The sequence below is a fragment of the Solanum pennellii genome, chromosome 9, assembly GCF_001406875.1.
Source record: "Solanum pennellii chromosome 9, SPENNV200".
Taxonomy (NCBI): Eukaryota; Viridiplantae; Streptophyta; class Magnoliopsida; order Solanales; family Solanaceae; genus Solanum; species Solanum pennellii.
Window position 1 is genome coordinate 1,030,545 of NC_028645.1, and position 26,508 is coordinate 1,057,052.

At 34.2% G+C, this 26,508-nt stretch overlaps 4 protein-coding genes and 1 non-coding gene across 6 annotated transcripts; 2 read left to right on the top strand and 3 right to left on the bottom strand.

The window, feature by feature from the left end:
• Positions 1-332: 332 nt before the first annotated feature.
• Positions 333-404, top strand: TRNAQ-UUG. Its single transcript has one exon. It is a non-coding gene; the product is annotated as a tRNA-Gln (tRNA).
• A 279-nt stretch (positions 405-683) lies between these two features.
• LOC107029620 (DEAD-box ATP-dependent RNA helicase 57) lies at positions 684-6,516 on the bottom strand. The gene is made up of 13 exons (XM_015231054.2): positions 6,319-6,516; positions 6,103-6,150; positions 5,798-5,927; positions 5,562-5,683; positions 5,357-5,448; positions 4,415-4,511; positions 4,240-4,320; positions 3,922-4,151; positions 3,006-3,200; positions 2,731-2,821; positions 1,561-1,683; positions 1,224-1,374; positions 684-1,095 (listed from the first exon to the last, which is right to left on the bottom strand). Exons 1-13 carry the CDS (start codon positions 6,397-6,399, stop codon positions 896-898), a joined length of 1,641 nt encoding a protein of 546 aa, XP_015086540.1. The 5' UTR covers positions 6,400-6,516; the 3' UTR covers positions 684-895.
• A 1,276-nt stretch (positions 6,517-7,792) lies between these two features.
• On the top strand, positions 7,793-26,278 carry LOC107031753 (lipid phosphate phosphatase gamma). Of its 2 annotated transcripts, XR_001458276.2 has the most exons (3): positions 7,793-8,686; positions 25,759-25,792; positions 25,909-26,278. XR_001458276.2 is itself a non-coding variant. In XM_015233223.2 (2 exons), the coding sequence occupies exon 1, from the start codon at positions 7,998-8,000 to the stop codon at positions 8,667-8,669; it is 672 nt and encodes a 223-aa protein (XP_015088709.1). In that variant the 5' UTR covers positions 7,794-7,997; the 3' UTR covers positions 8,670-8,686; positions 25,909-26,242. The 2 variants fall into 2 exon arrangements, 1 of the variants encoding a protein (XP_015088709.1); XM_015233223.2 differs by lacking the exon at positions 25,759-25,792 and having other exon boundaries at positions 7,794-8,686; positions 25,909-26,242.
• On the bottom strand, positions 15,594-15,929 carry LOC107029895 (agamous-like MADS-box protein AGL29). The gene has a single exon (XM_015231336.1). It carries the CDS (start codon positions 15,927-15,929, stop codon positions 15,594-15,596), a length of 336 nt encoding a protein of 111 aa, XP_015086822.1.
• On the bottom strand, positions 17,924-18,259 carry LOC107029896 (agamous-like MADS-box protein AGL29). The gene has a single exon (XM_015231337.1). It carries the CDS (start codon positions 18,257-18,259, stop codon positions 17,924-17,926), a length of 336 nt encoding a protein of 111 aa, XP_015086823.1.
• Positions 26,279-26,508: the final 230 nt, after the last annotated feature.

The following is a 26,508-nucleotide window of genomic DNA, read 5'->3' on the forward strand; positions in this document are numbered from 1 at the left end:
CTATCATTTTTTTGCGGGTTTCATACTTTATTTGTATATTAATAAGTTGTCGTATGCACGCATGTTGTCGAAGGGGAACTAATATCTAGTCAAGCAATATCAAAGTGTGTTTTCTTACGAACGAAATGATAGTTTGGGACGATAGTGTGTTTTCTTACTAAGGAAATGATAGTTTGGAATGATAGTGTGTTTTCTTACGAACGAAATGATAGTTTGGGACGATAAACAAAACAATAGATAGTTGAGTATTGAAACTGAAAAATGAAAAAGTAAAATGTGTTGATAATTAATTCTTTGTTCTTGTAATTACAAGACAGAAGATAGAACAACAAGGTTCTATGGTGTAGTGGTTAGCACTCTGGACTTTGAATCCAGCGACCTGGGTTCGACTCCCGGTAGGACCTTTTTTTTTATAAGTCACAAGTTCGAGTCATAATTTTAATTTTTCTTAAGTTATGGATTCGAGTTAGAAAATTAATGTTTTTATATGTGCAAGCAATTTTAGTCATGATAATGATTATCAAGATAAAATCGAATCTGAAAAGAATAGAATGTACTCAGAACCACACCTTATCATAACTTTATGAGGGTAGATAAGTTGTTTCTGGGAGACACTCGGCTCAAACATAAAACACCAACTTCAAAAAAGTACTTACAAGTGGAGTTAAAAACAATCCACAAACTAACTTGAAGGAACTCCATTTACTTAATGAGAAGCAAGGACTAAAAAGAGTTTCTTTTCAAAAAAAGAAAGACAACATTCATTTCTCTAACATTTAAGTGAACATTCCAAACTCATACTTAACATAAATTACAAGTTGAATCATACATTAATGTTGTAAAAAAAGAAAAGTTGAAAAAACTTGATATTGTGCTCAAAACTATGAGGGATGTTTCATATGTCTGGCTGAGTTGAAATGGTTTCTCTTCGCGGTCTGTGTTTCCTCCACTTTTTCTTGGTCAGAGACATGATCCACTCTGGAACCTCACCACCAGAAGACGTAATAACATTTGCGATGTTCCTCAAAAACGGAATATCTGCTTCAGTATAAAATGTTATCGCCTGTCCACTCCTTCCTGCTCTGCCAGAACGTCCTATTTACAAGAATCACCGTTAAGTTTTCAGTGAACAGTTGAAACTGCTGTGATTCGCTCTAAGACTATTGACTTATGAATCACTACTATATAAGATTGTAAAAGTCGAATTTGGGTTGGATATTTACCAATTCTGTGAATATATGCTGCAGCAGCGTCTGGGAAATCATAATTTATCACGCAGTTGACCCCTTTGAAATCCATACCCCGGGCAACAACATCAGTGGCAATTAAAACCCATGTTTTTCCAGCTCTAAAGTTATCGATAGCATTTTCTCTCTGCGTTGAAATTAAAATATAAGTAGAAACCAGAAGAAGTGTTCTATACAGCAGGATACAATGTAATCAGCCAATATGAAAAAATCATAACCCTGAACTTCAACATCGACATATATTGCTCTATCTAAAACAGGAGGAAGATTGATCTCCTCTCGATGTAGAATACAGAAGTCATGCAAAAGTTACCTGTATCTGAGAAAGGTCTGAATGGATAACATCGGCTCGAAGATCTTCCAATTTTAACTCGTCATATAGCTCCTTGGCACGCTCCTTGTTTTGAACGAATACTAGCACTGGTGGGTTTAAACTCTATATATAATAAATCAGACAGGCAATGCAAAAAAAAGATGAATTAGGTATACATTACGAAGTTAACAAATCATTGTAGATGTTGATCATAGATCAGCTTAAGAAAATAGCAAGAAGATCTAACTAGATTAGCACCGATTGTAAGATTTTCGGAACAATCACTATGGTATCAAATAGAAACACCACACTAAGCCATGAAAATGCAATTGAGCGTTGGTGAAAGTGCCAGCAGTGTCGATGAAAAGAATGTTACTTTGGAAGTAAAATAGAAATATTCCATTGGAATTTCCCCTTGAGGGCTGAGAACTACGGTTTGTACATAAATCTAAAAAACCTCTTTTCTTTAAGGCTTAATGAAAGCCCCTCAAAATTAACTGGTAAGTTTAAGGGGTTGTCTATGTTATTAAGCCTTCTTTTTATGTTTTTGGAGCACACATAGCATACCATATTGTATAGACAACTGGAAAAACTTTGTAGCATGCAAATAATTTTTTAACGGGGACTTAGTCGTTTTTCAAGGTAGTAACACCCCTTTGCCTATCAAAAGAAGAAGATGATTCACTCAAGTAACAGTATGAACTTACAGAATGGTAAGAGTAGCAAAGAGAACAGGAGTTTCATATAGAGTGAACAAAAAGCAAGAAGCGCGGCTTAGATGTTGAAATCCCTCTCAGCAAAACAATGGCTCAAGGGGATTCAACTAGAGCCCATTTTCTGGGAATATAAAGACCACATGAGCAGAAAAAGAAAACAGTGAACAATTTGACAGCAAAGATGGACATTTGAGGGACTGGAAAGAAAGAAAATGCCGGAAATTACAAAAAGGCACCGTCTAAATATGATAGAGTGCTTCAAGAGTGACAGTTTCACAGCAACTGTGTAGTAACGAGTATCCATGTGAAATCCCTCGTGTAGATATTGTTGTTCTAGGATTTTTGGGGGATAAGTAAAGGTGTTGTGCAAGCAATTATTATGCCAGAGGCAGCTCCAATCACATCAAAGAGGTATACAATCAGTTCTGATGACTAAGGAACATGAGGATCATACCTCTGCAAAGCTTTGACGAAGAGCCAGAAGCTTCCCTTCTTCACTCCCAACATATACCAGTTTTTGCTCTATTGTTTCAGAAGCTGAATTTCTGCAGAAATGCAAAAGCAGCCAAGTAAGCATTCACCAAGATGGAGAGTCAGAAAAAGGAGAGGAAGGAAGATCTTCTCCTCCTTCACCAACAAAACAACATAAAAAAGAGAGTATGAAGCCAAATAACCATTCACTTCACTGCAGAGTTAAGATACATCTACCGAAGGCCTATTAGTACTTACTTCCTACCAATAATTACTCGAACAGCATCATGCATTATTGTACGTGCTCGGTCTTCAACTATATCGGGTAAAGTAGCACTGAACAATGACCGAAGAATTGAAGGATTTGTGCACGCCTTCACCACAAAATCAACCTGCTCTAGCATGCCAGGCTCGAAAAGCTTATCAGATTCATCTAAGACAAGATATTCAACCCTGCACCCACAAGGAGTTGGTGAAAAGGCATGCTAATGATGATTAAAAGAAGAAAATACTTTGCACCACAGCACCAATTCCAAATAGTAACATTTAGGTCTACAGGAATAAAGCCAATGCTTATGCTCCTCTACATCAAACTCAGCAACAACAACATACCTAGTGTCCCATAAGTGAGGTCTGAGGAGGGTAGAATGTACGCAAACCTTACATTACCTCATGGAGGTAGAGCGGCTGTTTCCAAAAGACCCTCGGCTCAAGTGCAACAAATCCCGGTATAAAGAAGAAGACAATGAAGAGAAATTGAAACAAGAAACAGTGCAAAAGTTGCCAAAACAGCAATAATATCATGTGATAATCGAAATGCCACAAACGACATACTAGGGTAGCTTATTATTAACAAACAATAATAAACAATGATAAAAGTAAAAATGAGATAAAAATGAGACAAACTCAGCCTGAAAAAATAATTTAATCTAATTGTGATTGTGCAAATCAAGCAGTATAGCAAAAAGCCTTGTATCTCTAAACTAGACCCTTAACTTCACCAGTTGCTTTTTGTTATGAATTACAGTACAAATTATGCAGTCGTCTTGGGATCTTCAATGTCATCACCTCAGAAACTCGTACTTACCACACTGATTTAATATCAATAAGGTTGAAAGCTGAAATGCCCACACTAGCACATAAGAGTTTGAACCCTAGAAAATGAGGAACGTACCTACTTAAATCAAGCTTTCTTTTTTGGATAGCAAACTTTAGGCGCAATGGTGTCGAGATCAGTACATCACATCGCAGTTTAGAAAAATCCCCACTTTTAGCGAGTTGTTTAGTCATCAACCTGATGTAGAACTTCTTCCTGGCCAACTTTTTGCATTCTCTTGTTGTCTGAGCAGCTAACTCTTTTGTAGGGGAAAGAATTACAGCTCGGACACCATCCTTTGAAGTGTGCTGATCAAAAAAAGATGGCTGTCAGATGTCTTCTAACTTATAATAAAAATGATGACGAGCAAACATAACAATGCCAATATATATGTACCTTGAGTTTCATAAGTACAGGAAAAACAAAAGCAAATGTTTTGCCAGAACCAGTAGGTGCACAAGCAAAGCATTCACGCCCCTGGTGAAAGTCAAACATGATTAAAGATTCTCAAAGGAAAACAAGAAAGATACATGTGTATATAAAACAGTGGCGGAATTCAGGAAGATCATACAGATAAGAGGACTGGAATAGCCTGCCTTTGGATTGGCGTTGGTTCTTTAAATCCCAGTTTTGCCAGATTTCGCAATAGATATGATCGACATTTATATCTGTAGCACCATATACAAACAGACAGTTGGTGAAACAGAGGACGGAAGGATGCCAAGCGCAGATAACAATAATTAACTGATCAATACAGACAAAACAACTTGCTTTTAACAACAACTTAGTACATCCCCCATTTATGTCCTAAGAAAGGGAATATTACGTAAACGGAAATATGTGGAAAGGAGTGTCAGAGGAAAAGGACTTCAATGCACAGTTGCAGAATCCTACCTCATTTACCACCAATGGTCTATCCCCAAAAGAGCACAGTACACAAGTAAAAATGACATGACGAAAAAGAATAGCAATTGAGAACAAAATCATTTATGCATTTATGATATATTTCTACAAGTCCTTATATGCTTCTTAAGCTAAACCTCATAACTGATACCCCTTCCCCCACGATTCCCCAGAAAAAGAATATAAGACATAAAAAATTGTAATAGATAAGAAAAAAGATAACCATAAATGCAGGAGAAACAGCAAAATCTTTCATTAGCCTACTTATTTGCATGTTAGATCAATTCAAAACAGCTTAAAATATTCCTCAACACCCTATCGCTAGCTATTCTTGCTTGACACATTACAAAAAACTGTGTAGCTCACATAAAGTAGATTCAAGGAGATATAGAAAGCGGTCAACAAAATGAATGGATTAAGGCTTTATTGGGTTTTTCACTAAATATTACTTCCTTGACATGATCGAACTGTTCCATACAATGGATAGCCTACTGTAAATAAGTAAACATCTAAAGTACTAGGCCTTGGTGAAGCATGTGACCATCAGAGAAAGGGATCTAGGGAATCACATGTCTCCAGATCAAAATCAACACAATGCACGACAGAGTACCTTGATCTTAGTTCAGCAAAATTGAGCAATGGCGAAGGGATGTTACTCCCTGAAACATGAATGTTGTGCATCTTCCGAAAAATTGCGTCCCTCTAAATCCACAAAATCAAAGGAACAGAAGAAATATCTCTTCAATAAAAGTTTATCAAAAATTCATGAACGCAGCAAAAAGGCTTGCTACCAACTGCTAGCAAATGAGACAAACCTCCAATTGTTGATAATATTCTTTCTTTCCCTGAAGCAGTTCATTTACAGATTGATCAGTCTCTTCGCTTGCAGCTTCCTTTTTCAATTTTGAACTCTTGAAGACAGAGAATCCCTCCACATCTAAAACCAATGCCATGAATTAGAACAAAGGGCCAAAACAGCAAACTTCAGTAACCATTTTATACAACAAAGAAATAAACAAGAAGCTCAAATAGACAGACAAAGGAATTTTACCAGGAACTTTTCCCTTCTCCTTCCTCTTCCTCTTCTTACTCACGCTAGTACTTGTCCCATCCTCCATTCCAGATATCTCATTCTCGACGAACTCCACTTTCTCTAACGAATCATCAATAGTTTTATCCTCCTATGTGAAATATAAAACCAAATCAATGACATACACACAATCAATCATTGAACTTTTTGTCAACTAGAAACATCTTACATCAAAACAACAAATACACAAAATGCTATACACACACTGATTCGGAGTCCTAATACTGTTTTAGAGAATCAAACTTAACAAAGTTCATCAGTAGTACCTTCTCAATAAAGTTCAGTTTCTCAGCTGAATCAACTGGAATTTTCCCCTACACATCAAATTACACACACATAAAAAATCAAGTATCAATGCAATGTAAATTCAAACAAAAAAAAAACTCAATCCCACAATTCCCAAACTGATATTTCTCAATAAAGTTCACTCTTTTACTCTGAAACTATCAAAGGTTCAAAGCAAAAAAAATTTAAAAAATTACCTTAAATCTGTCGAAATCGCGAGCAAACTTTTTTCGATTGAAAGAGATGCCACCAAACAAAAAAGATGCATCTTTTTCCATAACTCTGAGATGGGTTTTCGATTGCAGAGCAAATTGGAGCAACGCTACAAGTTATTTTTGGCAGCTGAGAGACAAGTTGGGGAACTTGCAGGGTTTAAGAAGATGAATTTACTTTACTTGTAAAACCCCAGCAACTTTGTTTTTTTTTTTAAAAAAAAAATCAAATAAAATATATAAATAAATAAATAAATAAAAAATAACATTTTTATTTAAACGCATAATTATATAAGCTCGGATTTGGTAAAGATGTAAATAGTTTAGTCCGAATGTTTTACACTCGTATTGNTTTTTTTTTTTTAAAAAAAAACAAATAAAATATATAAATAAATAAATAAATAAAAAATAACATTTTTATTTAATCGCATAATTATATAAGCTCGGATTTGGTAAAGATGTAAATAGTTTAGTCTGAATGTTTTACACTCGTATCGATAGTTGAAACTTAATTTGTTCATCAATACTTGTATGTATATGTTTGTTATACGATGTGAAATTTCATATTAAGTATGTCAAATATCTAGGGTTAAGATATAATTAAAGTTTTTTTTAAATGCAAAATGAGGGAAAAGATAAGAGAATATACAAAAAATGAAAATAGAAAAAGGAAAGTTTGAGGTGTGATATTATATATGTTTGAGAAGAGTTTAATGTGTATTTTGTAGGATTAGTAGACAAGAATAACGGAGACGATCGAGGATTCTGAACAGACGATGATCTAGGTTTTTAGGTTTGTGAGATGAACGAAAGTAATAGATATTGAGGCTTTTTCTTCAAGATTTTAGAGGGTTTGTTTGTGATAAATTGGGGTGGACTAAATGGGTCATGGGCGAGTTTTTAGAATTTAGGTTAAAAGATTGGTCAACCTGGGTTATAGCTTAGGATTGCGCCACGTGTATATAATAAGTGTTCGTTAGTGCGAAGGGCAAATGTGCACTGATTATTACCTAGACGACAAGTGTTCAGATATACGAAAAGCAGTGCGAGGGGCAAATTTGTTCTAATTATTAAATGACAAGGGTTCTGATAGTCACAAAGTATAACGAAGGCTATTATTGACAAACAATTTTTCAAATGTTCAAAGATATATTTATTCTTTTTCCCTATAACATGTGATATGTCAACTTGATCGAGCGAGTCAACTTACTAATCTTAACTTTATATACTTATCAATTAAAGATAACGTGAGGTCATTCACTTGTTTAACCTTTGATCAGTGATTCTGGATTCAAACACTGAAATAAAAAAAGCTTCTGATGATCGATAGTGTATTTTTTTTAATGAATTTTAGGCAATGAAAATTTGAATTAATCGAATTACAATAAAATCAAAATTTTCGAAAAAAAATTAATTTAGACACTTGTCAAAATTAAAACTCTCATATGTTCACCCAATCATCTCCAAACACTTGTCTACCTCCACCTTCCTTCCTTTGGGTAGTCTTTCCCACATTTCTGGCGCCTTCAACAACTCAACATCTGCCCCCCTTTTCACCATTCTTGATTTCACTTCAATTCTCAATAATCTTCAAAAGGGTGTTCCCTCAGTGGGTTTTACTCTTCCCCACATCACAGATCTGACTAAAAATTCAATCTTTTTCAATGTCTCATCATCCATTGAAAGCAGTGACACTTACCCATGTTAGATACCGAAAGGGGGATCAATTAGGGCATTTTTTGGCTTGGGTTTCATTGGTTCCTGTATTTATAAGCCTTGGTGGTTTCATTTCTCACTTTATCTTTCGTAGAGAGCTTCAAGGTATGTTCTTTGCGTTTGGGCTTATCATCTCTCAGTTTATCAATGAAATTATAAAGAAATCTGTTCAGCAAGCCCGACCTGAAACTTGCGCACTTCTTGAAATGTGTGATTCTCATGGATGGCCTTCTAGTCATTCCCAGTATATGTTTTTCTTTGCTGTGTATGTTACTCTATTGACTTATAAGAGATTGGGGCTAATTTTTAGAAATCAGTTGTTGGTTGCTGTTGTTTTGGTTTGGCCAATGGCGGTTTTGACGATGTATTCGAGGGTGTATTTGGGTTATCATACGGTTGCACAGGTGTTTGCTGGTGCTGCTTTGGGAACTGTGCTTGGTGGGGGTTGGTTTTGGATTGTTAACAATGTGCTCAGTTGTTTGTTTCCTGCTATTGAAGAGAGTGCTTTTGGGAGGTTCTTTTATGTTAAGGATACTTCTCATATTCCTAATGTTTTGAGATTTGAGTATGAGAATGCAAGGTCTGCGAAGAAACACCCGTCCTACAAGCGTGCTGATTGATTACTCGTTGTTCACTGGTAAGAGAATTTATGTTCTTTTTGTTACAATGGTGATGATTATGATGTGAAATGAGCTTAAATGTAGAAGTGTGGATCATATAGCAGACACTAACTTGATTGGCACTGAGGCGTAGTTGTTGTAATTTGTTTATTTTAGACAACCCTTATTTTTGTCTAAAATTGCATATTATTATTTGGATGTCGGAATGAAATGTGTCCAAGTGGAGTGGAATGTATACTGAGTATTCATATAACAGATACTACTGTATGGGATTGATATTAGTTGTTGTTGTTATTATTATTGTTTTGTGATATGATTGTTATAGCCGGCACCAACTTGATTGGAAATGAGGCGTAGTTATTATACTTTGTGTAGTCTGTTTATCTTAGAGAATACTTAGTCAGAGGAGAATTTAGGAGTTTTATAACATGATTGCACCACTAAAAAAAGGAGAAAAAGGAAGTATAAGTGGGAATTAATGCTTTGCTCCTTTATGTAAATAACTTAGCATTCAACCAAGTGCACCATTTAGCCCTCTTGGAGCATAGGTGCCAACAGATGATATTAGATCAGTTGTAGGAAATATGTACATAAAATATCTAATTTGGTGGATAGACCATGTGATCGGGCACCATCAAATGCCCTATAAACCCTCCCTCCCCCTGCCCTTCATTTGTGTAAAAGTACGCATTATTATTTGAGTTTTGGAATGAAATGACTCCAAGTGGCCCGGAGTGTATTTTGAGGATTCATATAGCAGCCCCAAAAAGTTTGGGCTTGACTGTAGTTGTTGTAGTGTGCTGTTCTTATAGTTAACTGTGGCTGAAGTATGACTAGGTTTGTATTGTGAATGAACTACAAGTGGATTGAAAAACATAATAGTGTTTATGTTTTTCGATTAATCAATTTGGTGATATTTGAATGTATACATCATTCTTAGTGTGTTACTAGTTTGTAAGTCAATCATTCCATGTTATAGCACAAAATATTGTTCTGTTTTAAGAACTCACGGTTGTCTATATATTCCAGAATCTTGTCATGACACAAATTTTTTGTTGGAAAGTTTTGCATTTATCAAGAAAGTAGTCTATCTAACATACCTGCTAATACTTTGTCTCCAAGTGTTAGTTTGTATGTTAAAACAACAAACGTACCTGGTATAATTCTGTAAATGGGGTCTAGGGAGGCTAGAGAATACACATACATTACCCCTACCTTGTGGAGGTAGAGAGACTATTTCCGAAAGACCCTCAGCTCAAGTGCAACAAATAAAAAATTTACATAAAAGGGAACATGACAGTGAAGAAAACATGTCAATTATTAGCACAAGCAGAACATGGAATTAAGAGGAAAAAAACAGTAACAACAACGAAATAATACGGTAGCGAAAAGGAAAATGCATGTATAGGACTAATACTATGACATACACAGTGCTCCCAGGCTCCCACCAAGCATAAACCCGCTTCAACTACCTACTACCTTCTACCGTAATCTGTAACCTCCATACCCTCCTATCTAAGGTCACGTCCTCGATAAGCTGAAGTTGTGCCATGTTGTGTCCAATCACCTCCCCCCAACACTTCTTCGGTCTTCCTCTGCTTCTCCTCACACCCACTATATCCAACCTCTCACACCTCCTTATCAGGACATCTACACATCTTCTTTTCACAAGTCCAAATCATTTCAGGCTCACTTTCCTCATTTTTTCCACCATATAGGCCACTCACACCTTGCCTTGAATATCCTCATATTTGATCTTATCTTTCCTAGTATGGCCCACATCTATCTCAACACCCTCATTTCCGCACCTTGCTTCTTTTGAATTGGGAGTTCTTGATTGTCCAAAACTTCGCCCCATACAATAGAGTTGGTCTAACCACCACTCTGTGAACTTATCCTTAAGTTTTGGCTATACCTCTTTTTCAGCCAAGGCTTCGGAAGCGAGCCTTCATTTCATCCACCTTGCACTAATATGGTGTGTGACGTAATCGTCGATATCCCTATTTCCTTGGATTGAAGACCCAATATACTTGAACTTACTCTCTTAGGAATGTCCCAAGTTTCAAGCCGCACTTCCACGTCTATCTCACTTCCATAACAACATAACTAAACTTGCACTCCAAGTATTCTGCTTTAGTTCTTCTTAACCTGAACCCTTTCCATCCCAAGAGATTGATCATCTGTGATGTTAGTTTATGGATGAATACTGCAAACTAATGAAAATTCATTGTTAACACATAGTTTACTCCAAAGTAGCTTTTTTTGTCGAATCTGTGAGAAATTTAACCTTCATCTATCTTGGAATTACTTTGTTACTTCCTTGAATCTTAAAGGATATTATGGTGGGTTGAAAGATGGTTGAATGAAGGGAAGTTGCCTTCTGATGGGATGTTGGTAGAGTTAAATTTCAATGCAAATCTATCAAGTTTTAAGACCTCCAAGATTATCCCTTGGTTGAGAAACAAACTTAAAGGTATATGAAATGCCAAATAGAGGGAAGCTTGATTTAGACAACATATATAAGTGAAGAGGTGAGACAAGGCAAACAGAAAAACCATGGTGATTTATTTATATATATTAAATTTGATGGTGATATTTGGGTCAGTTTAGAAGCACCTCGACCAATTGGCCACCTGCTGTCTCCCACCAGTACAGGTAATTCTGCCTAACAAGGCTTAGGAAAATGGGAAGATATGACTCGTGTTTTTGCCTCGTTTGGATTTAAACTTAGGACATCATGGTTCTACCTCAACATTATTGACCACTAGATCACACCCTCAAAAGCACAAGAAAAGTTCTTTATTATGTCCAATGAACTTGAAGCTAAAGCGTAAGGCCTATCATAGATTTTAAAACTTATCTCTTGCATAATAGAACTGTGTCGACTCGGAATAGCCTGTTCCTATTTATGAATCTAAATTTATAGAATTGAACCAAAACCACCATAGCCTCTTTTCTGTAAAAGTTCATCAATTGTGAAGAATATCAAGGAACACAAATGGTTAAAACTGATAGAATTGTAAGCATACCAGAAAGCATAGATACTTTAAATTAATACAATGCAATAATCAAGTTTCAGTGAGTTCTTTCCACATGGTCTTGTTCAGCTAGGAGCATCTTCTTTGCCATGCGGATCCTTAAATTCTTCTGTTGTGTCCTTAACTAAGTCAACACGTACTCCATGATTTTTAGGTTTCTGGAGATAAGTTTTCTCTTGGTGTATCTAGTCCCCATTTATCACTTTTAATCATCATATTGTTGCACCTACTTATTTGTGCATATTGAGGCCTACCTAGGTTGTTACATGGACATATTTGCTTATAGTGAATTGATTAAGACTTGCAATGACCTAAGATGTGATGAAGAAACTAAAGTTCCTTCAATTGTAGGTTAGCATGCTATTTTATCCTTCTTAGCTACGTACTAGACGAATTAAGGGAGAGTGTTAGTATGTAACTCTCATCTCTTGATTTCGATCTTAAAATGTATAGGTCTAGGCCGAGTCTTATTGTGATCATCGATTCATGAGAGATGAGACCGCCAAGACATATTCTCTCATGCCGAGAGCAACTGATGTAAATTGGATTATTTTCCAATAATATACCTTGCTACTTGGAAAACGCTCTGTGAGCATCAGAAGTCTTTTTCATTGAAAGACAATGCACATCATGATTCAAGGATATCCAATGCATGATGCGTCTTAAGTTGAAGGCCCGTATCTCACACCCAAGGATCGTGCACAATCCCAAAATAAGTACTATATTACTAAGTTGCTAGGAACGATTTGATAAGTTGATTTTTCAATTTATTTTTCACTTGAATTTCCTAATAACCATATAGAATGTACTCTTCCAGTTTTGGATAATTTTGGAAGACATTTGATCAGAAACCTCAGGCAACAAATTCAATTATCCAAACAGATGATAACTTTAATTCAATCTAACAACATTTACCAAAATAATAATAAAAGGAATTACTTTCTGACAGACGTGCAAATTTCAAAATAATTGGACTTGTTGTGTTTATAACAACAACTACACACCTGGTGTATCCCACTAGTGGAGTCTGGGAGGATGGTGCATGCGCAACCTTACCTCTACCTAGTGAAGATAGAGAGGATGTTAGACCTTCAAGTAAAGTAATGATAAGGTACTAGTCTTCACAGTAAATATTAACGATGCAATTGAAAGTTAAGACTGATCTTAATGGCGTTTATGCAATATAGGAGAAATAAGAACCAAGAATTGGTTAAGAGACCGGGCATTGCCAATCCAAGAATTAGTTTTGAGATAGATCAAGTGTTAAATGATACCTTGTGTATTTTGGATGGAATATGTTAAATACATATGTATTTTTTATGGAATACTTTAACTATAGGTCTAATGTATGTGCGTTGTAATGATACTGGGCATACAATTGCTATTTGCCGATATTACTTCAAAGAAAATCTAGAAAATAACACTGGAAGTGATAAAGATTATGTCAAAAAAGGGAAGTAATTAGCTCAACAACTTCATTTAAGCTAATCAAGGTTAAAAAGTAACAATAAATGTAAATAATTAGAGGTTTAAAATGATCTTATAAGGTTTTATTGAGTTGGAGTTGTCAAATTTTTTCTTGTATCACATTAGGAGAAAATGTACATTTAAATGAAAAACAATGCTAGTTATTTCACATGTTTTCTTTTCTTTCATAATATAGAATTAACATTATAGAAAAATAAAATGGCAATCGAGTCCACAAGGGGTGTGATCTAGATAGTCCACCTTGATGCAAACATTAGTGGTTGCTTTGATTGCTTGAACCCAGTCAATAGGGCCCGCAGTTAGGAAAATTCATGTGCATTCTGAGTTTACCTATCAAATTTTTGCATCATAAAATTTGATAAGCGACTGCTGTGCATGTCAATTGGCCTTGACGAGGTTTAATAGTTAGACAAAGAACATTAGTACTTCCCCGGGATGAAATTCTTCCTTTTTGTGTTCGATGCCCAAATTGTGTGTTCCTAGTGCATGGTTTAGTAATGCAAAATACATTTGCCTCTTATTGTTATAATTTAAAGATTGTTAGGTGGTCAGTAATACTTAAAAGATTTATGCACATGAATTACTTACTTCGAAAGAGCAGCTGACTTTGTATAGTTAATATCTACATTGCTAATTTAGTAATCAAGGTTGCAAAAGATTGTAGCTAGAAAGGAATAAGTGGAATCTGGAAAAGTATTCTCTAAGGCTAATGTAACTGAGTCAACTTTATTTTGTATTATACAAGAAAGGAACCCCATTTGTGTAAGTGCTCCCGAGAAAAAGAAAATAAGGTAGTCTATTTCATTACAAACGTGGATGGGGTAGAAAGCAAATTCGATATGGCTCTTGAATATGTCAATTGATATTATATAAACTCATGTCAAAGAGATGCCAACCATCTCACAAAGAGCTAGTCGTGGTATAATGCATCAATTTTGCTGGACATGGAAATATATAAAAACACTAATTAGTGCACGAGGGTTGTCTTAGATCCATCAATTTCACATTGTTCTTTAGTTTGATAAACGATTTATATTGATTTATCAATCTAGGCAACACAACATCATTAAAGTCTTAAAGATGAAACAAATGAAATGTCCAACTCTTAGTTATACAAGAACTCCATAACCTTCCTTTTTGTCACCTAACGGCTCAAATAAATGGAAGACTAAAGACTAACAACAATTAACTAAATAACAAAGACAAGACTTGATGAATAGACTCATAATATGAAAACAAAATAAACATGACTATACACGTGACAAATGGACTTGTGCACCTACTATAAACTTCACAAGCATTCCACTCAAAATTGCTCAAGCTTATTCAGCCAAAACATCTTATTTCTTCTTTAATTATTTGTTTTCGCACGGATAAGGTCGGAAAGGGTAATCAAAAGATTGAAATGAAGTTGATTGAGTCTAACGAAGCACACACTATTACTTTCTCAAAAAGGAAAAAGATTGTTCAAGAAAGCAGATGAGTATTCAACTTTGACTGAGCAGATGTTGGTGTTTTACGCTTTTCACCAGGTGGAAAACTATATTTCTATGGCTCCACGAGTATCTATGAGATATGGAATAATTTTAATTTTTTTAATTTAAAACTTGATGATCNCACACACTATTACTTTCTCAAAAAGGAAAAAGATTGTTCAAGAAAGCAGATGAGTATTCAACTCTGACTGAGCAGATGTTGGTGTTTTACGCTTTTCACCAGGTGGAAAACCATATTCCTATGGCTTCACGAGTATCTATGAGATATGAAATACTGATAATTTTTTTAATTTAAAACTTGATGATCACCAAGGTGAAAGTGATCATGTCGATGTGGGCAAATCAAATGTCTTTGAGGCATTTGAAGAACTTCATAAGGAAATAAAAGAGCACCCTCACTTAGATATACTATTACACAAATATCTACATTGCTAATTCAGTAATCAAGGTTGCAAAAGATTGTAGCCAGAAAAGGAATAAGTGGAATCTGGAAAAGTATTCGCTAAGGCTAATTTAACTGAGTGAACTTTATTTTGTAATGTACAAGAAAGGAAACCCATTTGTGTATTTGCTCCCGAAAAATAAAATAAGGTACTTTATTTCATTACAAACGTGGATAGGGTTGAAACCAGATTCGATATGACTTTTGTACGCCTGAATATGTCTATAGATATTAGATAAACTCATGTCAAAGAGATGCCTACCATCTCACAGAGAGCTAGCCGTGGTGTAAAATAAATGCATCAATCTCGTTGGACAAGGAAATAAAGAACACTAATGAGTGCACGAGGGTTGTCTTAGATTCATCACTTTCACATTGTTTAGTAGTTCGATATACCAATCTAGGCATAACAACATCATTAAAGTCTAAAGATGAAACAAATGAAATGACCAACTCCTAATTACACAAGAACTCCATAACCTTCGTTTTCTTCAAATGCCTCAAAGACATTTGATTTGCCCACATCGACATGAGCACCTTCACCTTGGCGATCCTCTAGTTTTAGATTAAAAAATTTATGAGTTATTTCATCTTTACTCGTGGAGCCATAGGAATATGGTTTTCCACTTGGTGAAAAGAGTAAAACACCTACATCTGCTCCGGTCAGAGTTGAATTCTCATCTGTTTTCTTGAACAATCCTTTTTCCCATTTTGGGAAAGTAACAGTGTGTGCTTCTTTAGATTCAATTAATTTCATTTCAATCTTTTGCCTATCCTTTCCGGTCTTTTTATTCATTGCGAATACAAATAATTGAAGAAGAAATAAGATGTTTTGGTTAAATAAGCTTGAACAATTTTGAGTACAATGCTTGTGAAATTTATAATAGGTGCACAAGTCCATTGGTCACGTGTATAGTCATGCTTATTTAATGTTTTCATATTATGAGTCTATTCGTCACGTTTATTTGTTGTTTTCACATTATGGGTCTATTCGTCACGTGTATTTACACATGTGTTTAGGGTTTTCATATTATGAGTTTATTTGTCATGTTTGTTTAATGTTTCCATATTATGAGTCTATTCACGTGTATTATATCATATTCATTTATTGTTTTTACGTTATGAGCCTATTCGTTACATGTATTGTATTGTCACATTAATTCAGTGTTGTGGATCTATCATGGGATTACCTGGAATCCCAACAAAAAATGTTTCTTGTTTATTCAATTGCAATGTCAAAGTAATAATGTTGAATTGAATCTAAAGAAAAATGAGAAATAACAATTCTTTTAATTTACATATAATGTTAATTTGAAAGGGGAACTTTGAAGCAATGTTAAAGTTGTTTCCGTAGGTCACGAGTTTAGTGTTCAATACGGGTGCGGATCTAGAGTTCGGGATCGTTCATGATAAGATTCGAGGGTTGTTGAAATTTGCTTTTAGTTACATGAGTAGTTTTTAACAAAAAAGTTGTTTAGTTTAAGATAAACTTGAATTTTGAATTTTAGTTAGTTAGTTTATGTTTGAATTTTAGTTAGTTAGTTTTCTTAGATTTATCAATTTCACATTGTTCACCAGTTTGATAAACAATTTCAATTGATTTATCAATCTAGGCAACACAACATCATTAAAGTCTTAAAAGATGAAACAAAAGAAATCCAACTCTTAGTTACACAAGAACTCCATAACCTTCCTTTTTGTCACCTAAAGGCTCAAACAAATGGAAGACTATAGACTAACAACAATCAAACTTAATAACAAAGACAAGACTTGATGAATAGACTCATAATATGAAAACAAAATAAACATGACTATACACGTGACAAATGGACTTGTGCACCTACTATAAACTTCACAAGCATTCCACTCAAAATTGCTCAAGCTTATTCAGCCAAAACATCTTATTTCTTCTTTAATTATTTGTTTTCGCAACGGATAAGGTCGGAAAGGGTAATCAAAAGATTGAAATGAAGTTGATTGAGTCTAACGAAGCACACACTATTACTTTCTCAAAAAGGAAAAAGATTGTTCAAGAAAGCAGATGAGTATTCAACTTTGACTGAGCAGATGTTGGTGTTTTACGCTTTTCACCAGGTGGAAAACCATATTCCTATGGCTCCACGAGTATCTATGAGATATGGAATAATTTTAATTTTTTTAATTTAAAACTTGATGATCACCAAGGTGAAAGTGATCATGTCGATGTGGGAAAATCAAATGTCTTTGAGGCATTTGAAGAACTTCATAAGGAAATAAAAGAGCACCCTCACTTAGATATACTATTACACAAATATCTACATTGCTAATTCAGTAATCAAGGTTGCAAAAGATTGTAGCCAGAAAAGGAATAAGTGGAATCTGGAAAAGTATTCGCTAAGGCTAATTTAACTGAGTGAACTTTATTTTGTAATGTACAAGAAAGGAAACCCATTTGTGTATGTGCTCCCGAAAAATAAAATAAGGTACTTTATTTCATTACAAACGTGGATAGGATTGAAACCAGATTCGATATGACTTTTGTACGCCTGAATATGTCTATAGATATTAGATAAACTCATGTCAAAGAGATGCCTACCATCTCACAGAGAGCTAGCCGTGGTGTAAAATAAATGCATCAATCTCGTTGGACAAGGAAATAAAGAACACTAATGAGTGCACGAGGGTTGTCTTAGATCCATCACTTTCACATTGTTTAGTATTTCGATATACGATTTCAATTGATTTACCAATCTAGGCATAACAACATCATTAAAGTCTAAAGATGAAATAAATGAAATGACCAACTCCTAATTACACAAGAACTCCATAACCTTCGTTTTCTTCAAATGCCTCAAAGACATTTGATTTGCCCACATCGACATGAGCACCTTCACCTTGGCGATCCTCTAGTTTTAAATTAAAAAATTTATGAGTTATTTCATCTTTACTCGTGGAGCCATAGGAATATGGTTTTCCACTTGGTGAAAAGAGTAAAACACCTACATCTGCTCCGGTCAGAGTTGAATTCTCATCTGTTTTCTTGAACAATCCTTTTTCCCATTTTGGGAAAGTAACAGTGTGTGCTTCTTTAGATTCAATTAATTTCATTTCAATCTTTTGCCTACCCTTTCCGGTCTTTTTATTCATTGCGAATACAAATAATTGAAGAAGAAATAAGATGTTTTGGTTAAATAAGCTTGAACAATTTTGAGTACAATGCTTGTGAAATTTATAATAGGTGCACAAGTCCATTTGTCACGTGTATAGTCATGCTTATTTAATGTTTTCATATTATGAGTCTATTCGTCACGTTTATTGACATGTTTATTTGTTGTTTTCACATTATGGGTCTATTCGTCACGTGTATTTACACATGTGTTTAGGGTTTTCATATTATGAGTTTATTTGTCATGTTCTATTCACGTGTATTATATCATATTCATTTATTGTTTTTACGTTATGAGCCTATTCGTTACATGTATTGTATTGTCACATTAATTCAGTGTTGTGGATCTATCATGGGATTACCTGGAATTCCAACAAAAAATGTTTCTTGTTTATTCAATTGCAATGTCAAAGTAATAATGTTGAATTGAATCTAAAGAAAAATGAGAAATAACAATTCTTTTAATTTACATATAATGTTAATTTGAAAGGGGAACTTTGAAGCAATGTTAAAGTTGTTTCCGTAGGTCACGAGTTTGGTGTTCAATACGGGTGCGGATCTAGAGTTCGGGATCATTCATGATAAGATTCGAGGGTTGTTGAAATTTGCTTTTAGTTACTTGAGTAGTTTTTAACAAAAAAGTTGTTTAGTTTAAGATAAACTTGAATTTTGAATTTTAGTTAGTTTGTTTATGTTTGAATTTTAGTTAGTTTTCTTAGATTTATCAATTTCACATTGTTCACCAGTTTGATAAACAATTTCAATTGATTTATCAATCTAGGCAACACAACATCATTAAAGTCTTAAAAGATGAAACAAAAGAAATCCAACTCTTAGTTACACAAGAACTCCATAACCTTCCTTTTTGTCACCTAAAGGCTCAAACAAATGGAAGACTATAGACTAACAACAATCAAACTTAATAACAAAGACAAGACTTGATGAATAGACTCATAATATGAAAACAAAATAAACATGACTATACACGTGACAAAAGGACTTGTGTACCTACTATAAACTTCACAAGCATTCCACTCAAAATTGCTCAAGCTTATTCAGCCAAAACATCTTATTCTTCTTTAATTATTTATTTTCTCAACGGATAAGGTCGGAAATGGTAATCAAAAGATTGAAATGAAGTTGATTGAGTCTGAGGAAGCATACACTATTACTTTTTCAAAAAGGAAAAAAAGGATTGTTCAAGAAAGCGGATGAGTATTCAACTCCGACGGAGCAGATGATGGTGTTTTTACTCTTTTCACCAAGTGGAAAGTCATATTCCTATGGCTCCACGAGTATCTATGAGATATGGAATAATTTTATTTTTTTAATTTAAAACTTGATGATCACCAAGGTGAAAGTGATCATGTCGATGTGGGCAAATCAAATGTCTTTGAGGCATTTGAAGAACTTCATAAGGAAATAAAAGAGCACCCTCACTTAGATATACTATTACACAAATATCTACATTGCTAATTCAGTAATCAAGGTTGCAAAAGATTGTAGCCAAAAAAGGAATAAGTGGAATCTGGAAAAGTATTCGCTAAGGCTAATTTAACTGAGTGAACTTTATTTTATAATGTACAAGAAAGGAAACCCATTTGTGTATGTGCTCCCGAAAAATAAAATAAGGTACTTTATTTCATTACAAACATGGATAGGGTTGAAACCAGATTCGATATGACTTTTGTACGCCTGAATATGTCTATAGATATTAGATAAACTCATGTCAAAGAGATGCCTACCATCTCATAGAGAGCTAGCCGTGGTGTAAAATAAATGCATCAATCTCGCTGGACAATGAAATATAAAAGAACACTAATGAGTGCACGAGGGTTTTCTTAGATCCATCACTTTCACATTGTTCACTAGTTCGATAAACGATATCAATTGATTTACCAATCTAGGCAACACAACATCATTAAAGTCTAAAGATGAAACAAATGAAATGACCAACTCCTAATTACACAAGAACTCCATAACCTTCCTTTTCTTCAAATGCCTCAAAGACATTTGATTTGCCCACATCGACATGAGCACCTTCACCTTGGCGATCCTCTAGTTTTAAATTAAAAAATTTATGAGTTATTTCATCTTTACTCGTGAAGCCATAGGAATATGGTTTTCCACTTGGTGAAAAGAGTAAAACACCTACATCTGATTCGGTCAGAGTTGAATTCTCATCTGTTTTCTTGAACAATCCTTAAACCCGTTTTGGGAAAGTAACAGTGTGTGCTTCTTTAGATTCAATTAATTTCATTTCAATCTTTTGCCTACCCTTTCCGGTCTTTTTATTCATCGCGAATACAAATAATTAAAGAAGAAATAAGATGTTTTGGTTAAATAAGCTTGAACAATTTTGAGTACAATGCTTGTGAAATTTATAATAGGTGCACAAGTCCATTTGTCACGTGTATAGTCATGCTTATTTAATGTTTTCATATTATGAGTCTATTCGTCACGTTTATTGTCACGTTTATTTGTTGTTTTCACATTATGGGTCTATTCGTCACGTGTATTTACACATGTGTTTAGGGTTTTCATATTATGAGTTTATTTGTCATGTTTGTTTAATGTGTCCATATTATGAGTCTATTCACGTGTATTATATCATATTCATTTATTGTTTTTACGTTATGAGCCTATTCGTTACATGTATTGTATTGTCACATTAATTCAGTGTTGTGGATCTATCATGGGATTACCTGGAATCCCAACAAAAAATGTTTCTTGTTTATTCAATTGCAATGTCAAAGTAATAATGTTGAATTGAATCTAAAGAAAAATGAGAAATAACAATTCTTTTAATTTACATATAATGTTAATTTGAAAGGGGAACTTTGAAGCAATGTTAAAGTTGTTTCCGTAGGTCACGAGTTTAGTGTTCAATACGGGTGCGGATCTAGAGTTCGGGATCGTTCATGATAAGATTCGAGGGTTGTTGAAATTTGCTTTTAGTTACTTGAGTAGTTTTTAACAAAAAACTTGTTTAGTTTAAGATAAACTTGAATTTTGAATTTTAGTTAGTTAGTTTATGTTTGAATTTTAGTTAGTTAGTTTTCTTAGATTTATCAATTTCACATTGTTCACCAGTTTGATAAACAATTTCAATTGATTTATCAATCTAGGCAACACAACATCATTAAAGTCTTAAAAGATGAAACAAAAGAAATCCAACTCTTAGTTACACAAGAACTCCATAACCTTCCTTTTTGTCACCTAAAGGCTCAAACAAATGGAAGACTATAGACTAACAACAATCAAACTTAATAACAAAGACAAGACTTGATGAATAGACTCATAATATGAAAACAAAATAAACATGACTATACACGTGACAAAAGGACTTGTGTACCTACTATAAACTTCACAAGCATTCCACTCAAAATTGCTCAAGCTTATTCAGCCAAAACATCTTATTCTTCTTTAATTATTTATTTTCTCAACGGATAAGGTCGGAAATGGTAATCAAAAGATTGAAATGAAGTTGATTGAGTCTGAGGAAGCATACACTATTACTTTTTCAAAAAGGAAAAAAAGGATTGTTCAAGAAAGCGGATGAGTATTCAACTCCGACGGAGCAGATGATGGTGTTTTTACTCTTTTCACCAAGTGGAAAGTCATATTCCTATGGCTCCACGAGTATCTATGAGATATGGAATAATTTTATTTTTTTAATTTAAAACTTGATGATCACCAAGGTGAAAGTGATCATGTCGATGTGGGCAAATCAAATGTCTTTGAGGCATTTGAAGAACTTCATAAGGAAATAAAAGAGCACCCTCACTTAGATATACTATTACACAAATATCTACATTGCTAATTCAGTAATCAAGGTTGCAAAAGATTGTAGCCAAAAAAGGAATAAGTGGAATCTGGAAAAGTATTCGCTAAGGCTAATTTAACTGAGTGAACTTTATTTTGTAATGTACAAGAAAGGAAACCCATTTGTGTATGTGCTCCCGAAAAATAAAATAAGGTACTTTATTTCATTACAAACATGGATAGGGTTGAAACCAGATTCGATATGACTTTTGTACGCCTGAATATGTCTATAGATATTAGATAAACTCATGTCAAAGAGATGCCTACCATCTCATAGAGAGCTAGCCGTGGTGTAAAATAAATGCATCAATCTCGCTGGACAATGAAATATAAAAGAACACTAATGAGTGCACGAGGGTTTTCTTAGATCCATCACTTTCACATTGTTCACTAGTTCGATAAACGATATCAATTGATTTACCAATCTAGGCAACACAACATCATTAAAGTCTAAAGATGAAACAAATGAAATGACCAACTCCTAATTACACAAGAACTCCATAACCTTCCTTTTCTTCAAATGCCTCAAAGACATTTGATTTGCCCACATCGACATGAGCACCTTCACCTTGGCGATCCTCTAGTTTTAAATTAAAAAATTTATGAGTTATTTCATCTTTACTCGTGAAGCCATAGGAATATGGTTTTCCACTTGGTGAAAAGAGTAAAACACCTACATCTGATTCGGTCAGAGTTGAATTCTCATCTGTTTTCTTGAACAATCCTTAAACCCGTTTTGGGAAAGTAACAGTGTGTGCTTCTTTAGATTCAATTAATTTCATTTCAATCTTTTGCCTACCCTTTCCGGTCTTTTTATTCATCGCGAATACAAATAATTAAAGAAGAAATAAGATGTTTTGGTTAAATAAGCTTGAACAATTTTGAGTACAATGCTTGTGAAATTTATAATAGGTGCACAAGTCCATTTGTCACGTGTATAGTCATGCTTATTTAATGTTTTCATATTATGAGTCTATTCGTCACGTTTATTGACATGTTATTTGTTGTTTTCACATTATGAGTCTATTTGTAACGTGTATTTACGCATGCTTTTAGTGTTTTCATATTATGAGTTTATTCGTCATGTTTGTGTAATGTTTCCATATTATGATATTCACGTGTATTATCATATTCATTTATTGTTTTTACATTATGAGCCTATTCGTCACATATATTGTATTGTCACATTTATTCAGTGTTGTGGATCTATCATGGGATTACCCGGAATCCCAACCAAAATTGTTTCTTGTTTATTCAATTGCAATGGCAAAGTAGTAATGTTGAATTGAATCTAAAGAAAAATGAGAAATAACAATTCTTTTAATTTACATATAATGTAAATTTGAAAGGGGAAATTTGAAGCAATGTTAAAGTTGTTTCCGTAGGTCACGAGTTTGGTGTTCAGTACGGGTGCGGATCTAGAGGTCGGGATCCTTCATTATAAGATTCGAGGGTTGTTGAAATTTGCTTTTAGTTACTTGAGTAGTTTTTAACAAAATAAGTTGTTTAGTTTAAGATAAACTTAAATTTTGAATTTTAGTTAGTTTGTTTGTGTTTGAAATATTTTAGGTTGTTTAAATTTCATAGAGTGGGTCGTGCAAGCAAGAATTATGTCTCGAGTTAAAGAACACTTTTCTTGAGAGGAAGTATATTTTCTTGAGTAACATGTGTAATTATATAACAACATAACCAGTGAAGTCTCACAAGTAGGATCTGGGAGGGAGGGTAGAGTGTGTGCAGACCTTACCCCTAATACCTAGAGCAAATCAAGTAGTTATAATGTGAAGGAATAATTGTATTTCCATAAATTAGGATACTTTTCTCTTTGTATAGGACACATTAAGTTCTAAGTAAGGCCTATTAGACTCTTAAGTGTGCCATGCTTCCTCCATCCTTGTCTTTAATACAGAACGTAGTACATTCTTGTATTTTATACATGACTTAACTCTTCTCTAGAGAACCTTTTCCTTCTCACATCTTAATTGCTATAAATATGCATGACTGTTGATTTAACTTTGGAGGGAGGCTTGCTTGACTTCTCACAGAGGAGAAATTTCTAGATCAAGTATGAAGGAGTGAAAGACTTTTACTTTATTATTTTAACCTTTCCTTCTCAAAGTACTTGTAGCCTCATGAGTACATTTCTTCTATGTGATGTTTGTATAGTGAATTAGTGAAATATGTGAAATTACACATGCTTCTCCAGTAAGTTTGCATCATTATTTCCTCCAAATGGTACTAGTGTCATTCTGAGAATATACGTAATGCATGCTCATTTTCCAATTAAGTGTTTGTGAAATGTTGTTAACATGTGTACTTTGACGACCTAGTTTTGTACTCCTGTTTATAAACTGATTTGGAATAAAAGTTTGAAAGAAACAATATATGACACTAATTCAAAAAATAATTTGAAGTGAGTTGTGCTGGACTTTGTGGATAGATTTTTTGCCTTGAATGTATTACTTATGGTGAAGTCAAATGATTAGCGATTTGAAAATTTCTAGAGAGATACAAATTTGTGTAGTAGCACAAAACATAATAGTTAGCTATCCGGTGCCAGCCTTGTTCTGACACGAATTTGTTTTTAATTTTGTCCAAATGTGATGTAGTTTGTACAACGTCCTGTGGATAATGGGAATGAGAGGTGCAATTAGGACTCTATATCCCATTATATAAGAAGAGTATAGATGCAGGCATAGGTAAAAGGGCATTCATTCAATAAAGGGAGTGGGTGAGACCATGGTGAGGAGTTTCCTAAGGAGAAAGTATGAGTGGAGTTGGTAGCTGCGAAGAAGACGCAATAACTGCTCTCAACGGTTTCAACATGGATTTATTTCATTGTTTCTGGAACATAGCCAGGAGTGACATCATTGAAGGTGGTAGAAGACTATTGAAGTATGGAGAAATTAGAATAGGATTTCGACGCATCTTTTACTGCAGTTATTCTAAGAGATGGTTGAGCATGCTACATCTCGTGCTTGCATCTTTACTGCAATTATTCTAAAAGATGGCGGAGCATGCTTCATCTCGTGCTTGCAGGGCAAAAGGAAGGGAATACATAGGTGAATATATGAATAAAACTGTGTCACACTTGATTTTTAAAATTATAGACAAGCATATTGTCTCTATTTATCGTTTTGAGCAACGCTCACCTCATGAGCTAGCTTTTAGAGTTGATTTAAAGCAACTATTCATTTTCTTAAGATGGTGTTAGAGCCAAACACATCCTTGTTCTTGGTTCGCTCAATATCATCCACATAACAGATTATCCATTGTGGGCGTGCAGCAGGAGGAGGGAGAGTGTTAAGTGTCCCACATTTCTTTATATGATCTTGGACAATTCTCTCCTCATAAAATAACTTTTGGGGTTGAGTTAGATTCAATGTCTGTTTATTAACAAATTATAACATGCAGTAGCCTCGATATATTACCTATTCTTCCTTCTACCTTAATGTAATCCATCAGATATATAAGAAAGCATAAAATGTTGTCACACTATAAGAGATGCAATATAACACCAGATTGATTTTGTAATGTATAACCTAAACAATGCCTTATACATTTGTAATAATCTGTCCATTGCAATATGTATCGATGTGTATTGACCAAGAGCTATCTTTTTTCCCTAATTGCTGCTTCAAATTCATTTTGCTAGTACAAGGGGAGTCTTCAATATGTTCCAGAATGAGGTGATTCTTTATGGAACTTGTTATTGCAGTACACTGCTCTCCAACTTCATGCTAATATTTCTATTTCATTACTCCGGGCTAGTTCTTTGATTCTTTCTCCCTTTTGACTGTTGTAGATATTTCAACAGAGTGGAACTCGATGTTGGACCAGCTTGACCAACTCGGATTTGATGGTTTGGAGGTTCACGTACTTCTTAGACGTTTGTCGCTACTTCCTTTACTTAGAAAACTTTATAGCTTTGATCTGTTATTTATGTTTTAACTGTTTGTAAATGGATCAAGAGGGAAAAAGTATAACAGGTAGTTACAAAGTTATAGTGTACTTGCTCCTACACTCTTTGCAAGTTCTTTTGAGTAAAAAATAGTCAAAGTTTGATGAGAGATGCCTTTTGTTTTAAATATATAGTAATTTGGACCAATATTTTAGTAAGAAATTCTAATTTTTCTTCATACTGATGTGTTGTGTTATAAAATATCATTTGGTCATACAGTTGTAGCTCTCATATTGCAAGGAATTTGCTTGCTTGCTATGTAGTTTTTTCCTTTTAATTTACTTGCATGTCTATCTCTCTTACCGATCGTTTGGTACATGGGATGAGATAAATAACAAATTTTCATGTGATTGTTTTATCGTACTTTCTGTATAAGCTAATCTTAAATTTAATTTCGAGATTATTATCTTTTATTGCAGGTACTAAATGATCTTTACTAAATCA

Bases quoted from the DNA above. Each gene is read 5' to 3' on its own strand.
- LOC107029620 (XM_015231054.2), bottom strand. From the start codon at position 6,399: ATGGAAAAAGATGCATCTTTTTTGTTTGGTGGCATCTCTTTCAATCGA. The intron at 5,449-5,561 runs GTTTGTCTCATT...TTGTGGATTTAG, and splicing joins AATATTATCAACAATTGGAG to AGGGACGCAATTTTTCGGAA. The intron at 4,321-4,414 runs GTATGATCTTCC...GACTTTCACCAG, and splicing joins CTATTCCAGTCCTCTTATCT to GGGCGTGAATGCTTTGCTTG.
- LOC107031753 (XM_015233223.2), top strand. From the start codon at position 7,998: ATGTCTCATCATCCATTGAAAGCAGTGACACTTACCCATGTTAGATAC.
- LOC107029895 (XM_015231336.1), bottom strand. From the start codon at position 15,929: ATGAATAAAAAGACCGGAAAGGATAGGCAAAAGATTGAAATGAAATTA.
- LOC107029896 (XM_015231337.1), bottom strand. From the start codon at position 18,259: ATGAATAAAAAGACCGGAAAGGGTAGGCAAAAGATTGAAATGAAATTA.